General features: G+C 44.1%; 1 protein-coding gene across 3 annotated transcripts in view; it reads right to left on the bottom strand.

The window, feature by feature from the left end:
- Window positions 1-13,864, bottom strand: part of LOC115085808 (alanine aminotransferase 2-like) — a 62,203-nt gene that overhangs the window by 45,353 nt on the left and 2,986 nt on the right. For all 3 annotated transcript variants that reach the window (XM_029592253.1, XM_029592252.1, XM_029592254.1), the window contains exons 2-3: window positions 7,674-7,766; window positions 4,592-4,700 (exon numbers count right to left, since the gene is read on the bottom strand). In XM_029592253.1, coding sequence (XP_029448113.1) covers window positions 4,592-4,700; window positions 7,674-7,766 — 202 coding nt within the window. The remainder of the gene's footprint in view (window positions 1-4,591; window positions 4,701-7,673; window positions 7,767-13,864) is intronic.

A 13,864-nucleotide genomic window follows, 5' to 3' on the forward strand; every position in this document is an offset into this window, starting at 1 on the left:
GGAAAACATCAAATCTCTGCTAGAGCATGAGCAAAGGAACAGAAGAAATGAAGGGAGGCCCAGGAGAACTAAACCTTGCCAACCTGATTTGGGAATGCCACGGGGGATGGGATCCCGCAAAGACCTTGCTTTTTCTGAGGCCCTCATCATCGCCATCACAGGGATGGGATTCCATGATTACCTTACTTCCGAGGTCCTCCTCTTCACCATCGTGGGGATGGGATCCTGCGATGGCCTTGCTTTTTCTGAGGCCCTCTTGTTCACCATCGCAGGGATGGGATCCCCTGATGGCATTACTCCAACAGGCCTGGTTGGGTGGGCCTGAGCCTAAAGTGGGTGGGCCATGGCTCACCTGAGGTGTAGCCACAGCTGTGAAAGTGTGAGGGCATATGTATGTGTTTATATTTGTGTGTGCATGAGAGTAAGTATGTGTATATGTGAGCGAGCAAATAAGAGAGAGCATATGTGTGTGTGGGAGTGAGAGCGTGTGTATATACAGTATATGAGACAAAGCAAAAATGTTAATGCATACCTCCCATCCTCGACAATCTCAGGATGATTGAAATCAAAGGATCCCAGGTATGGAGAGCAGGGGATTTTTTTAATCCTTAGTTTTACTTTTTGAGTGTCATTTGATGTGTCTGCTGTTCTGAAATATTTTAATGGTGTTTGGAAAATGTTTTTAAAATATTTATGAATTTTTATTTATTGGATGTTCTATTTGTCAACTGTTTTGAAATAGTTATTCTTTCCATAAGTTTGGTTTTACTATTATGATTGTTTAATGTTTCTTTTTTTTAATGTTTGATGTTTTATGAGGAATGGTGATATTCTTGTTTTTCCATTGTTACACTGTATACAGTCTGGCCTATTGTAGTTTCAAGTTCAGTTTTTGTCTGTATGTTTCTACTTATACTTTATTGTCTCTTTATTCTGTATTTGAGGGGGGGGGGGGGGGGTTCTGTGTTCTGATGTGTGAACAAAGAGGGGTATTCTGCTAGTGTGTAGGGATCTATAGCAGCCTGGCTTGTTTTGTTTTTGTAATAGGAGGTGCATTGGTGCTTTAGGGGCTAGTGTAATATTCACAGGGTTGCCTTTTCATAGGTAGGATTGTTACTTTTGAGTGCTGGCATTTACTGCTGTTTTTTGGTATGGGAAGTTTACTGTATTTTAATTCATTTTACCCATGAATTTGAGGGCCAAGCCCACACCCAATATGCATTACAATAGGCCTAATACCATATCAGTTCCTAGTATATTTTTTGTTTTTTTTCAGGGTTTTCTGGCACTACAGCAGTGCATGTAAATGTAATATACATAGAAACATAGAAACATAGAAATGACGGCAGAAGAAGACCAAATGGCCCATCCAGTCTGCCCAGCAAGCTTCACACATATTTTCTCTCATACTTATCTGTTTCTCTTAGCTCTTGGTTCTATTTCCCTTCCACCCCCACCTCTAATGTGGAGAGCAGTGATGGAGCTGCATCCAAGTGAAATATCTAGCTTGATTTGTTAGGGGTAGTAGCCGCCGCAATAAGCAAGCTACACCCATGCTTATTTGTTTTACCCAGACTATAGTATACAGCCCTTATTGGTTGTTTTTATTCTCCCCTGCCGTTGAAGCAGGGAGCTATGCTGGATATGCGTGAAGTATCAGTTTATTCTTCTCCCATGCTGTTGAAGCAGAGAGCCATGCTGGATGTGCATTGAAAGTGAAGTATCAGGCACATTTGGTTTGGGGTAGTAACCGCCGTAACAAGCCAGCTACTCCCCGCTTTGTGAGTGCGAACCCTCTTTTCTTCTCCCCTGCCGTTGAAGCAGAGAGCTCTGCTGGATGTGTGAAGTATCAGTTTTTCTTCTCCCCTGCCGTTGAATCAGAGAACTATGCTGTATATGCATTGAAAGTGAAGTATCAGGCTTTTTTGATTTGGGGTAGTAACCGCCGTAACAAGCCAGCTACTCCCCTCTTTGTGAGTGTGAATCCTTTTTTCACATTTCCTCTTGCTGTTGAAGCTTAGAGCGATGTTGGAGTCACAGTAAGCATGTGTATGTTTATTTAATAAGGGTATTGACTCCAGGCAGTAGCCATCATTCTGGCGAGTCACCCACTCTTCATTGGCAGCATCTTGACTTTATGGATCCACAGTGTTTATCCCACGCCCCTTTTTAAGTGATTTGTTTTATTTGGAAGACTGCGCTTTGAATGTCTTTTTCCATGTAAAATCTCTCTCTTGCTCTCAGACTCAAAGATACCGATAGTGGGTAGAGGTGTGCATACATTTTTTTTTCGTCCCTGTTTCGCTTTTGGTTTGGGGGTGGGCCATTTCAGTCCACCCCCAGATCGGAATTTTTTTTTCGTTGCCAATGTCATTAAAAAAAAAACCCCTGCCCCAATCCTTCAAATTTAATTAAATACAATGCCCCCCAGGACTAACTGAAAGTCCCTGGTGGTCAAGCAGGGGGCCTGGGAGCAATCTCCCACTCTCGGGCTGGCGGCTGCCAGTAATCAAAATGGCGCCGGTGGCGCCTTTGCCTTTACCATGTGACAGGGGCTACCGGTGCCATTGGCTGACCCCTGTCACATGGTAGAAGCAATGGACAGCCGGTGCCATCTTAAAAAATGGCGTGGGCCATACATTGCTCCTACCATGTGACAGGGGCCGATCATTGGCACTGGTAGGTAGCCCCTGTCACATGGTAAGGGCAAAGGGCCGCCGGCGCCATTTTGATTACTGGCAGCCGCCAGCCTGAGAGTGGGAGATTGCTCCCGGGACCCCTGCTGGACCCGTGTTTTCCTGGGAGAGAGCCGCCGCCCGACGAAAATAAAAAACCGCTCCGTCCTATTTTTATTTATTTTTTTTGTACCTGGAGCAGTCCCTCGTCGGGTCCTGAAGCAGTCCGGCTGGGGTGAGTGAGCCGGGCTCCCCGGTATCATCCCGGCTGGGCTAAACACTACGCAGGATCCTCGACCCTTGGGCCCAGCAACTGCTCGACCAGGGGGGATGGTCCTCTCAGGACCTGACAACCCCCTGGGAGCAGAGGACCGGCTGTATCAATGGCGACTCCTGAAGTGAAGAAGCTTTCTTTGCTTTTTTTTTTTTTTAATCAAACTTAATTAAATGAACAAACCTGACTAACTAATAACCCTTTAACTCTTATGTTTTAAATTTTTTTTTTTTTTTAAATCAGACTGATGGAGATGCACCCGAACCATCTGCTGGAGACAGAGTAATACTTACTGACAGGCTGTGGGAGGCGCCCTGGTATTTATGGCAGAGCCCGTCAAGTTTTGCTCTGTCTCCATCTGCTGGTGCGGAGGCAAAACCCAGGAGTCTGGACTGATCCGGTACGTACAGGGAACATGGAATTGGATTCAACAGCAATCAATGAGTCCTAGTGTGAGAAACTGATCAGCTCGGGGGTAACGGGGAACTGGATTCAAACAGCGACCAGAGGCCCTGACTTTTATGGTCTGGGAAACAGATAAGCATGGGGGTAACCTCCGTGGCACAGCTGAAACCACCGTTTCCGGTGTGCCTTCCACTCTATTAAACGCTTTCCTTTAGCTCACCTCTCTCCTCTGTCACGTGGCTTTCCTCCCTCTAGCCACAACGCTTTACTTTCGAAGGCGTACGCTAGGCCAGACATTTCTGCAGCTCCCATTTCCCTGCAAGCATCCTTTTCTCTAAGCTCTTCCGGCCGCTTCCACCTGGCCAGGGGCGGTGCCAGATGCTTAAAACTGGTTTGATTATTTATTTATTTATTTATTTATTTATTTATTATTTATTTATTTATTTATTTATTATTTATTTATTTATTATTTATTTATTTAAGGTTTCTTATATACCGAGGCACGTTTGAAAAACATCACCTCGGTTCACAATGTAACATAACTTAGCAACCAGCTTTACAATATTAACATTAACAGGGAGAGGGTTGACAGGGGCAGGAGAAGATAAATCAGGAATTATATACAGGAATAATATACATATGTACGTGTTAGTTTTAACAAGGGAGTTAAAACAAGGCAGTGAAGATAATTAGCAAAGGGAAGTAATAGATGGAGGGGAGGAGGAGGAGAACTGAGGGACCAGAACTGAGAACTGAGGGACCAGAACTGAGGGACCAGATTAAAATCTGGTCCCTCAGTTCTGGGCCCCCCCCCCCCGGCGCTTTTGAGTTGCGTTGTTGTTGTTGTTTGGAAAGGCATGGGAGGCTGGCTGCTGTGGTCTGAGCGCTGCCCGTCCTCCACGACTGTGGAGCCTTTACCCGCAGGACCCTGTAACCTTCGCTGTTTGTGGGGGATAAAAAAAAACCAGAGCCCCCCCCCCCTCCCCCCTTAGCAGTCCATCCCCTCGTTTAAGGTTTCCTAGGATTATGGTGGCTTTTAAGCAATTTGTATTGCAGGCGATGTGGAAATGCATTTCTACAATAATATCTGCCTTGTACTGAGGGATTAGCATCATAACACAGCTCTTCGGTGCCTCACTCTGGGCTGTGCAGTTTTACTCTCTGGCGTGTGCGAGGGCCATGAAAAGTGAGACGGGGGGGGGGGGGGGTGGGGGGAGAGGAAGAGCAGAGAAATCACCAATGCTGGAGCCGTCCAGATCCTGCAGGATGCCCCTCGCTCGCCGCTTGGCATCCTCGGCGACGCTCGCGCTGTTCAGCAGCTCCGGGTAAGCGCAGGCGGCGGCGACCTAGGAAACGCACAAAAAAACGCGGGAGGTAATTCACAGCCGGGCGGGAAAACCTCTGGGGGAAAACGCACGAAGACCCGGGAGCTGTCGGACCGCATTGATAACTGCCTTCTTACCCTGTGTGCCGCCTCGCACACACAGGGTAAGAAGGCCTGGGTCCCGCTGAACCTCACACTCCCTCTCTCCCCCTCCAGGTAACAACAGCTCATCATAACGCTCCTATCCATTAGCTCCCAAAAGCAAGCCACGTCCTAACCGTGGCGTGGGAGCAGGGCCAGCTAGCGCTCACTCGCCATTCCCCTCCCTCTTCCCACAGCTATTGCCTTCGGCTCAGCTGGAGCAAACGCCTTCTTTTGAAGCATTTTACCCATTATAATAAATAATAAAAATAATAAATAATAAAAATAATAAATAATAAAAAATAATAATAAATAATAAATAATAATAAATAATAAAAAATAATAAATAATAAAAAAGAAACGGAACTATCATCAGGAGGTGAGGGGAAATGGGTGACTGCGCTGTGTGACCACGCCCCTCCCCCGACGTCAACTCTTTGTGCTTCATTTACTATTTTTTCTTTTACGTTTTCTGTTAAGTAACCTTTTTTCAAGTTCCTACCTTATGCCTTTGTTAACAATTTTATTATAAATGTTCTCTGTATTTGACTATGGAAATATTTTTTCCTGCTTTTTCTGTTTTATGTAAACCGGTATGATTTGCATTTTAATGTAAGAATGTCGGTATATAAAAATTATAAATAAATAAATAAATAAATTATCAGATGCCACCTGTGTAACCGACTATGCCGGGGGGGGGGTTTGCCTGAACAGTTTCCGAGTTTTCAGAAGAGTTGGGCCCTACCGGACCTTGAGTGGGTTAAACTTAAACTGCGGGAGCCAGGACGCCGTGGATCCGGACCCAGATCCCGGGGGCCGGCTCGGAATCGCTGCGGAAAGTGCCGGGTTTACCCAATAGGCCCCCATGGGCAAATGCCTAGGGGGCATCCCCCCCCCCCCCCAAGAAGGTCAGGAGGCCCTCCCGCTGCAGGCCGGCTGCCACGTGGGCAGGTATTACTGAAAGCTAAGAGAACGAATTCAGCCCGGGGGAGCCTCTGAGGCCACGCACTCAGGGACCCCCGTCCACGGCCCTGCCACTTCCTCCAGCGTGGGCTTCTTGTTACCTAGGAAACCCTTGCAAGGGGGTGTGGCATAAGCAGGGCCCGTCAGAGGCCCCCCCCCGGGCTGAATTTTTGGATCATTACATATTATGAGGACAGGCCCTGCAAAATCTGGGTGCCTAGGAGCCAGAGGGCCTTAACCTCTAAGGAGCTAACCAGATTGTTTGTTTTTTTTAAGCTGCCCCCAGACTCTTAGTGATTATGTTATTGATGAATTTGTTAGCTTTCATTATAATTTTATTGTTTTTTTTTCATTACTTTTAGCTTCTAATTTTATTTCTGGTTTTTTCTGTTTTATGTTATTTTCATTTAATTTTCCTTGACCAAGTAATTTTGTATTGCATTTTAATTTGTACATCACTTTGATTTGAAAGATGATTAATCAAGATTAATAAATTAAATTAGAAGTAAAAAAAATAAAAATTTTTAATCCCCCACTGCCTGCAGGTCACTCAGCAGGAGTGGTCCCAAGCTAGCCTGACGGGCTGCATGCCACAGGGAACAGCGAGCACAGCTTCTGCAAGCGATGGATAAGGGACTCCTGCAGCAGCCCTCTCCCTGCCACACCAGAGCTCAGGACGGTCCCACTGCACTGGAGACGGGCCGGAGGGGCATTACCTGCTCTCACTCCTTGACCCTTCACACCAGGCAGCAGTGGCCGATTTCAGCAATGAACAGATTCCCTTTTCCCCTCCCCCGTGAGGCTCTTCCCTGGGCTGGGTCTCGCTTCACACCAGGATCTCTGGATTCGGATGCTCGCTACCTGAAAATGGTTATTTTGCTGGGATGGGGTCCTAGGACGCGACGAGATCCTGAAGGAAGGGGATGACACGTGTTGGATTTTCACAGCCCTCCCCAGGAGCTTCAGACCACTGTGTCAGCGGGTTGGCAGGCTTGTACCTGGCCCGTAACACTGTTGACAGCAGATTCCCCCTTCCAACTGGAAGCGACTTTGGACTGATCCTCTCAGACTCCTCTCTGGCTTAAATGCTTATTCCTCACAGATTGCGCTACGCTGGCTCTAAGGCCGCCTTCCCTCTGATGTGCTTTGACCTGACTCCCCTGGGCACATTCCCCACCTGCTAGCGAGCTCTCTATTTAGTAGGACACAGCACTTTAATCCACATATTTTTTTCTCCTTATCTTTTTAAAATAAAATAGTCAGAAACCTGGACCGCTAATCTGGCTGAAGTTTCTTGATGATGGTGGTCGGAAAGGAAAATGATTCAGAGGTGAACGGAGGGCGCTGGCTGGAGAAACGGTGTGTGGCATCTCATGTTGGGGAGAACGATGACGTGGGCTTTAGATGAACTTCCGTGTTCTCCCCCGGGAGGCTGCACTGTTTCAGCGTCTTTTAGCCCAACGCCACCCGTCTGGGAGAGTAAGCTGGTAAAACCTGACAAGACAGCCTGGTACACGGTCTTGAGCACTCTGGGCAAAGATTCTCTGATCCTTTTCCCTCCACCTTCCTGTCCTGCAAGGGATTTTGGTTTTGGGAGTCAGCAGTGGCTGCTTCCCTTTCCTGGCTTTCTTACATGCGGCCGGGGAGGTAGGAATGGGGTCCATAGCAGCAGCAGCGGGTTTCCGCTTTTCTTCCTGCCACTGGAGCTTTTTCAAGTTTCAAAGCTGCGTCTTTCTTGCTAAAAGTCCATAGGGCAAAAGTAAGGACCGGCTCCGGATTTTAGAGTTGACCTGGGTAAAGCCTCCAGTCCTGTGCTGCCCTGACGCCCTGTCACGCTCACCTTCCTGACCTCGGCCAGAGAGCGATAAAACGGGGCATGTTATCTCGTTACCTGCTGTATAAACGTGATGGGCTTCTGTCCCATACCCTGGAGATTTTCTCTGTGGCATCTCACGATCTCCGAGAACGGCCGGTCCTGGCCACCCTACAAAAGGAAAGGAGACCACAAATAAGAAACTGCAGGGCAGAGGCCTATGAGAGTGATGACCCTGCGGGTTCTTGTGATATCCGAGACAGCATAGGAAGCACCATGGCTGCTCAGATAGTTTGGGTCCTAGGATTGCAAAGACTGTAAGAGATGGTGTGAGTGACAAAGAACTGGATCTACTCTTTGAAATCTGGCAGATACTTGGGACAGTACTAGCCACTGTCGGAGACAGGATGAGGATAAGAACATAAGAACATGCCATACTGGGTCAGACCAAGGGTCCATCAAGCCCAGCATCCTATTTCCAACAGTGGCCAATCCAGGCCATAAGAACCTGGCAAGTACCCAAAAACTAAGTTTATTCCATGTTACTGATGCAATTAATATCAGTGGCTATTCCCTAAGTAAACTTGATTAATAGCAGTTAATGGACTTCTCCTCCAAGAACTTATCCATTCCTTTTTTAAACCCAGCTACACTAACTGCACTAACCACATCCTCTGGCAACAAATTCCAGAGCTTTATTGTGCGTTGAGTGAAAAAGAATTTTCTCCAATTAGTCTTAAATGTGCTACTTGCTAACTTCATGGAATGCCCACTAGTCCGTCTTTTATTCGAAAATGTAAATAACCGATTCACATCTACTCGTTCAAGACCTCTCATGATCTTAAAGACCTCTATCATATCCCCCCTCAGCCGTCTCTTCTCCAAGCTGAACAGCCCTAACCTCTTCAGCCTTTCCTCATAGGGGAGCTGTTCCATCCTCTTTATCATTTTGGTTGCCCTTCTCTGTACCTTCTCCTTCGCAATTATAACTTTTTTGAGATGCGGCGACCAGAATTGTACGCAGTATACAAGGTGTGGTCTCACCATGGAGCGATACAGAGGCATTATGACATTTTCCGTTTTATTCACCATTTCCTTTTATTCACCATTCCTATTTGCTTTTTTGACTGAACCAATGCTTTCAATGTGTTATCCACTATGACACCTAGATCTCTTTCTTTGGTGGTAGCTCCTAATATGGAACCTAACATTGTGTAACTATAGCATGAGTTAGTTTTCCCTATATGCATCACCTTGCACTTATCCACATTAAATTTCATCTGCCATTTGGATGCCCAATTTTCCAGTCTCACAAGGTCTTCCTGCAATTTATCACAATCTGCTTGTGATTTAACTACTCTGGACAATTTTGTATCATCTGCAAATTTGATTACCTCACTCGTCGTATTTCTTTCCAGATCATTTATAAATATATTGAAAAGTAAGGGTCCCAGTACAGATCCCTGAGGCACTCCACTGTCCACTCCCTTCCACTGAGAAAATTGTCCATTTAATCCTACTCTCTGTTTCCTGTCTTTTAGCCAGTTTGTAATAACATTTGTTAACTGCTTTTTTCTTTGGAAAACTGCTAAACTTCGGAAATGCCACCTAAAAGGAAGGGGAAAGTCAGGGTTTACCCCTCGACACCCTCTCCGATATCGGTTTTAGAGCAGGAGATCACACGCTTCCTTACCTCTTCCCAGGAGTCGAGGAGCCCTTGGAACGGGGAACTGGGCGAGAGCTTTCCGTTCCGGAGGAGACTACCCTGAGTCCAGAGTAAAGAGCAGCACCGACGCAAGGAACGGGGCTGGTGTTCCAACCCGACGCGCTGGATGTGGGGACCTATTCCGGGTTACAGGCAGAGACGCCAGTGCTGACCGTAGCCTTACAGGCAATGCCGACAAACTCTGTCGTCCCAGACGAGACGACACCCAGCGAGGGAATTTCAGGATTCGGACCTAGCGCGGGAACTACAGGACTCGGACAGGGAGAAGGGGCAGTTGGGGTAAGACCAGTGAGTTTAAGCCTGCCAATACCACAAGAACTTACCCCACTGTTTAATCCCCTGAAAATCCCAGACTGCCCTGAAACTGTGACTATGGCTGCACTATGGGACCTGATGGTGGGAGTAGCGTCAGCGGTAAATCATCTAAGCGAGAAAGAGGAGGTATTGACTTCTCAGAGCTCCCAAAACTCGTCTGAATTTCAAAAGAAACTTTATCAAGTTTCAAGGAAAATTGTGACACTGGAGGAGAAGGAACAAGAAAATTTAAAACTTAAAGCAGCAGTGGTTAAAAATAACCAATTCATCGCTAGAAGAGTGGAAACTTTAGAAAACTTTTCCAGACATTTAAACATAAGGATCCTAAATTTTCCTCGGGTATTGGGTGAAAACCCTTATATTTCCTTTAAAAGATTTATGATAGAGGTCCTATGTTTAGATGAAGGAAACTTACCTGCAGTTAACAAATGTTATTTCTTGCCTAAAACAATTTCAACATCAAGTAGAGTTAATATTCAGGAAAATTTAACTCAATTTTTAGAAGACTCAGCAATAGAAGTGATAGATAGAGCTACGTTATTGGTTTCATTGATATCGCTTATGGATGTTCAGTTAATCATGAAAAATTATTTCAGGAAGTTTCCAACTGTTTTCCTAAATGAAAATGTAAAACTTTTTCCTGACCTGTCTCCGATCACCCAGGAAAGGCATAGGGAGTTTCTAACCTTACGCCAACAGGCTATTATATTGGGTTATACTTTTAAATTAAAGTTTCCTTGCAAGTGCTTTCTAAAGAAAGGAGCTGAAGTCAATATATTCTTCGCTCCCGAGCAATTGAAAAGTTTTCTTTTATTAAAAACTCCCACTACATCTTCTCCTATAACTATGTAAAAGTATGTTAAGTGCCTGCCTTTTCTTGTTTGAAAATGTTCTTGTTAAAGTCACTCTCATTTAATTTTCTGGATCCTAAACTCTAGCTAAGGCTATTTCTATATTGAGTTATAGTTTAAGAAGGATGGAAGTATCTGAATATGTTTCTTATTTGAATGTATACATATTTGCTATGTTTTTTCTTCATCCTATCTGAGTTTATGTATTTGCAAAAATTGAAGGTTTTGTAAAGTAAAAACTGATAAATAAAGAATTAAAAAAAAAAAGATTCAATTGTACATTTAGACTCATGCAGGATGTTTATTTATCCTGTTGGACTCTATGCCATCCCGGACATAAAGCGCCACACCGCCTCCCGGGTGCTCCTCTCTGTCATTGCGATATAATTTGTACCCCGGTATAGCACTGTCCCATTGGTTATCCTCTTTCCACCATGTCTCTGAGATGCCAATTAAGTCTATGTCATCATTTACTGCTATACATTCTAATTCTCCCATCTTACTTCTTAGACTCCTGGCATTAGCATACAAACATTTCAAAGTCAGTTTTTTGTTTGTATTTTCATTCTGCTTTTTAATTGATAGGGATAAGTTAGAATTTTTTTAGCTCAGGTGAGTTTTTAGTTACAGGCACTTGGACTACTTTTCTTATTATTAGAACCTCACTGTCAGGATGCCCTAATTCTAATGCATCATGCTCCATGGACATTCAGTTTGACCTGGGATGGTATTTCTTATGTTCTTATGATTAGATGAACCTCATGACCACCAAATGGTGAACATTTATAATAAAGTAATCAGCCCAGGATATATGGTAAATTGTTCAGAGTAGTTAAATCACAATCAAATTGCAGGAAGACCTTGTGAGACTGGAAAATTGGGCATCAAAATGGCAGATGAAATTTAATGTGGATATGTGCAAAGTTATGCATATAGGGAAAAATAACCCATGCTATAATTACACAATGTTAGGTTCCATATTAGGTGCTACACAACCCAAGAAAGAGATCTAGGCATCATATTTATTTATTTATTGGTTTTTATATACCGCCGCTCATCAGAGATATCACGTCGGTGTACAGAGAACGAAAAATACGCAATTGCGTTGTACATAGAACAGTATGAATACAACTGAATAACTGAAAAACTGTACATTAGAACAGTTAAATGCATTAACAAAAAAAAACAGGATATAAGATAAATATAGGTATATAAAGATAATATTATATTGATTAGTTGTAATAGTACAATTTATTATAGTATCAAGGGAGAATAATAGTGGGGGAAAAAGGAATGAAGGGGTATAATATTAAAAAGGGGATGACAGAGAAAAGGTAAAGGAGGAAAGGATTATATATATGTAAGGCTGTTAAATACAGTAAATTCTTCGGTTTTATAAAATAGCAAAAAAGGTGCTAGGGACAGTGGATAACACATTGAAATTGTCGGTTCAGTGTGCTGCGGCAGTCAAAAAAGCAAACAGAATGTTGGGAATTATTAGAAAGGGAATGGTGAATAAAACAGAAAATGTCATAATGCCTCTGTATCGCTCCATGGTGAGACCGCACCTTGAATACTGTGTACAATTCTGGTCGCCGCATCTCAAAAAAGATATAATTGCGATGGAGAAGGTACAGAGAAGGGCGACCAAAATGATAAGGGGATGGAACAGCTCCCCTATGAGGAAAGACTAAAGAGGTTAGGACTTTTCAGCTTGGAGAAGAGACGGCTGAGGGGGGATATGATAGAGGTGTTTAAAATCATGAGAGGTCTAGAACGGGTAGATGTGAATCGGTTATTTACTCTTTCGGATAGTAGAAAGACTAGGGGGCACTCCATGAAGTTAGCATGGGGCACATTTAAAACTAATCGGAGAAAGTTCTTTTTTACTCAACGCACAATTAAACTCTGGAATTTGTTGCCAGAGGATGTGGTTAGTGCAGTTAGTGTAGCTGGGTTTAAAAAAGGATTGGATAAGTTCTTGGAGGAGAAGTCCATTACCTGCTATTAAGTTCACTTAGAGAATAGCCACTGCCATTAGCAATGGTTACATGGGATATACTTAGTTTTTGGGCACTTGCCAGGTTCTTATGGCCTGGATTGGCCACTGTTGGAAACAGGATGCTGGGCTTGATGGACCCTTGGTCTGACCCAGTATGGCATTTTCTTATGTTATGTTCTCAATGCTGGTAAAATCCACAATAACGCTTATGAGCACATGTGCCTGCATTCCCGCACCTACTGCTATACTAGAGTTTCCTTCAGAACTTTTGTGAATATTATTTATTTACAAACTTACTTACCACTCCAGTGTTCAAAGCGGGATAAAGTACTTATCCGGCTAAGTAACAGCAACCCATGCCACATAGCCGGATAAGTACGGACTTATGCGGCTATATGATGGCGGCTTTCTGCTGCCAGATAGACAGATAAATCAGTATTTCTCTGGCTAAGTGGTGGCAGCGACAGCCTGCCAGGGGATGCCTCCTCTCTTCCTGAGTTAAAAAGTGCGTTTGGCCTGCGCTGAACGCACAATTATAAAGTTTAGGAGCGTTTTTTTTTTTTAAACTCCCAATGCATTAGTAAGGCATTAGCTTACTGCATCAGGGGTTAAATAAAATAATCTTGGCGTTAAAAACGTGCGCTGAAAACCAGCACCGGGAAACCCAGGACTGTTCTAAACACGATGCGGTAAATGTGACACATAGTGACACCTGCACACGTACCAAACCTGAATTACAGAAAATGAGAAGTGCTCAACACTTTGTGCATTTGGGGTGCAGACCTCCAAGGGAGCAGAGTACATGATGTGGGGGAGGGGGGGGGGGGGGGGGGGGGGGGGGGGGAGGGAGTGAAAGGAGGTGCAAGATTTTCATTAAACAGAAGATAGATCCTGGGGTGATCAAATTTTATATAAACTCACAATAGCAAGCAGGAAGTGGAAATAGCCAGAAAAATACTAAGGAACAGTCAATATCTGCACCCTATGATATAAAGCTTAAGAACTTAAATATCTGTATTTTAGAGAAGAGCAGAGAAGCAAAGCATATCATAGAGACATATAAATACATCAAGGATACTTTATACAAACTGCCATGGGCCTACATTTAGGAAAAGGCAGATATCAAATGCATCTGAATACATATAATAAATAATGCACAAAAAGCAAACATTTTTGGTACAGTCAGGAGTACCTTTAGAAAATATTGCTTCACAGAGGGTGGTGGATACATGGAACAGCCTCTCAGTGCAAGTAATGAGACAAAACCAATAACAAAATTTAAGAACACCTGGTTAAAGCCTGGGATAAGCACAGAGGATCCTTAGCTGTGGGGGAGTGAGGGGTAAAGCATGGGATAAGCACAGAGGATCCTTAG

The sequence above is a fragment of the Rhinatrema bivittatum genome, chromosome 2 (genome assembly GCF_901001135.1).
Source record: "Rhinatrema bivittatum chromosome 2, aRhiBiv1.1, whole genome shotgun sequence".
Lineage (NCBI taxonomy): Eukaryota > Metazoa > Chordata > Amphibia > Gymnophiona > Rhinatrematidae > Rhinatrema > Rhinatrema bivittatum.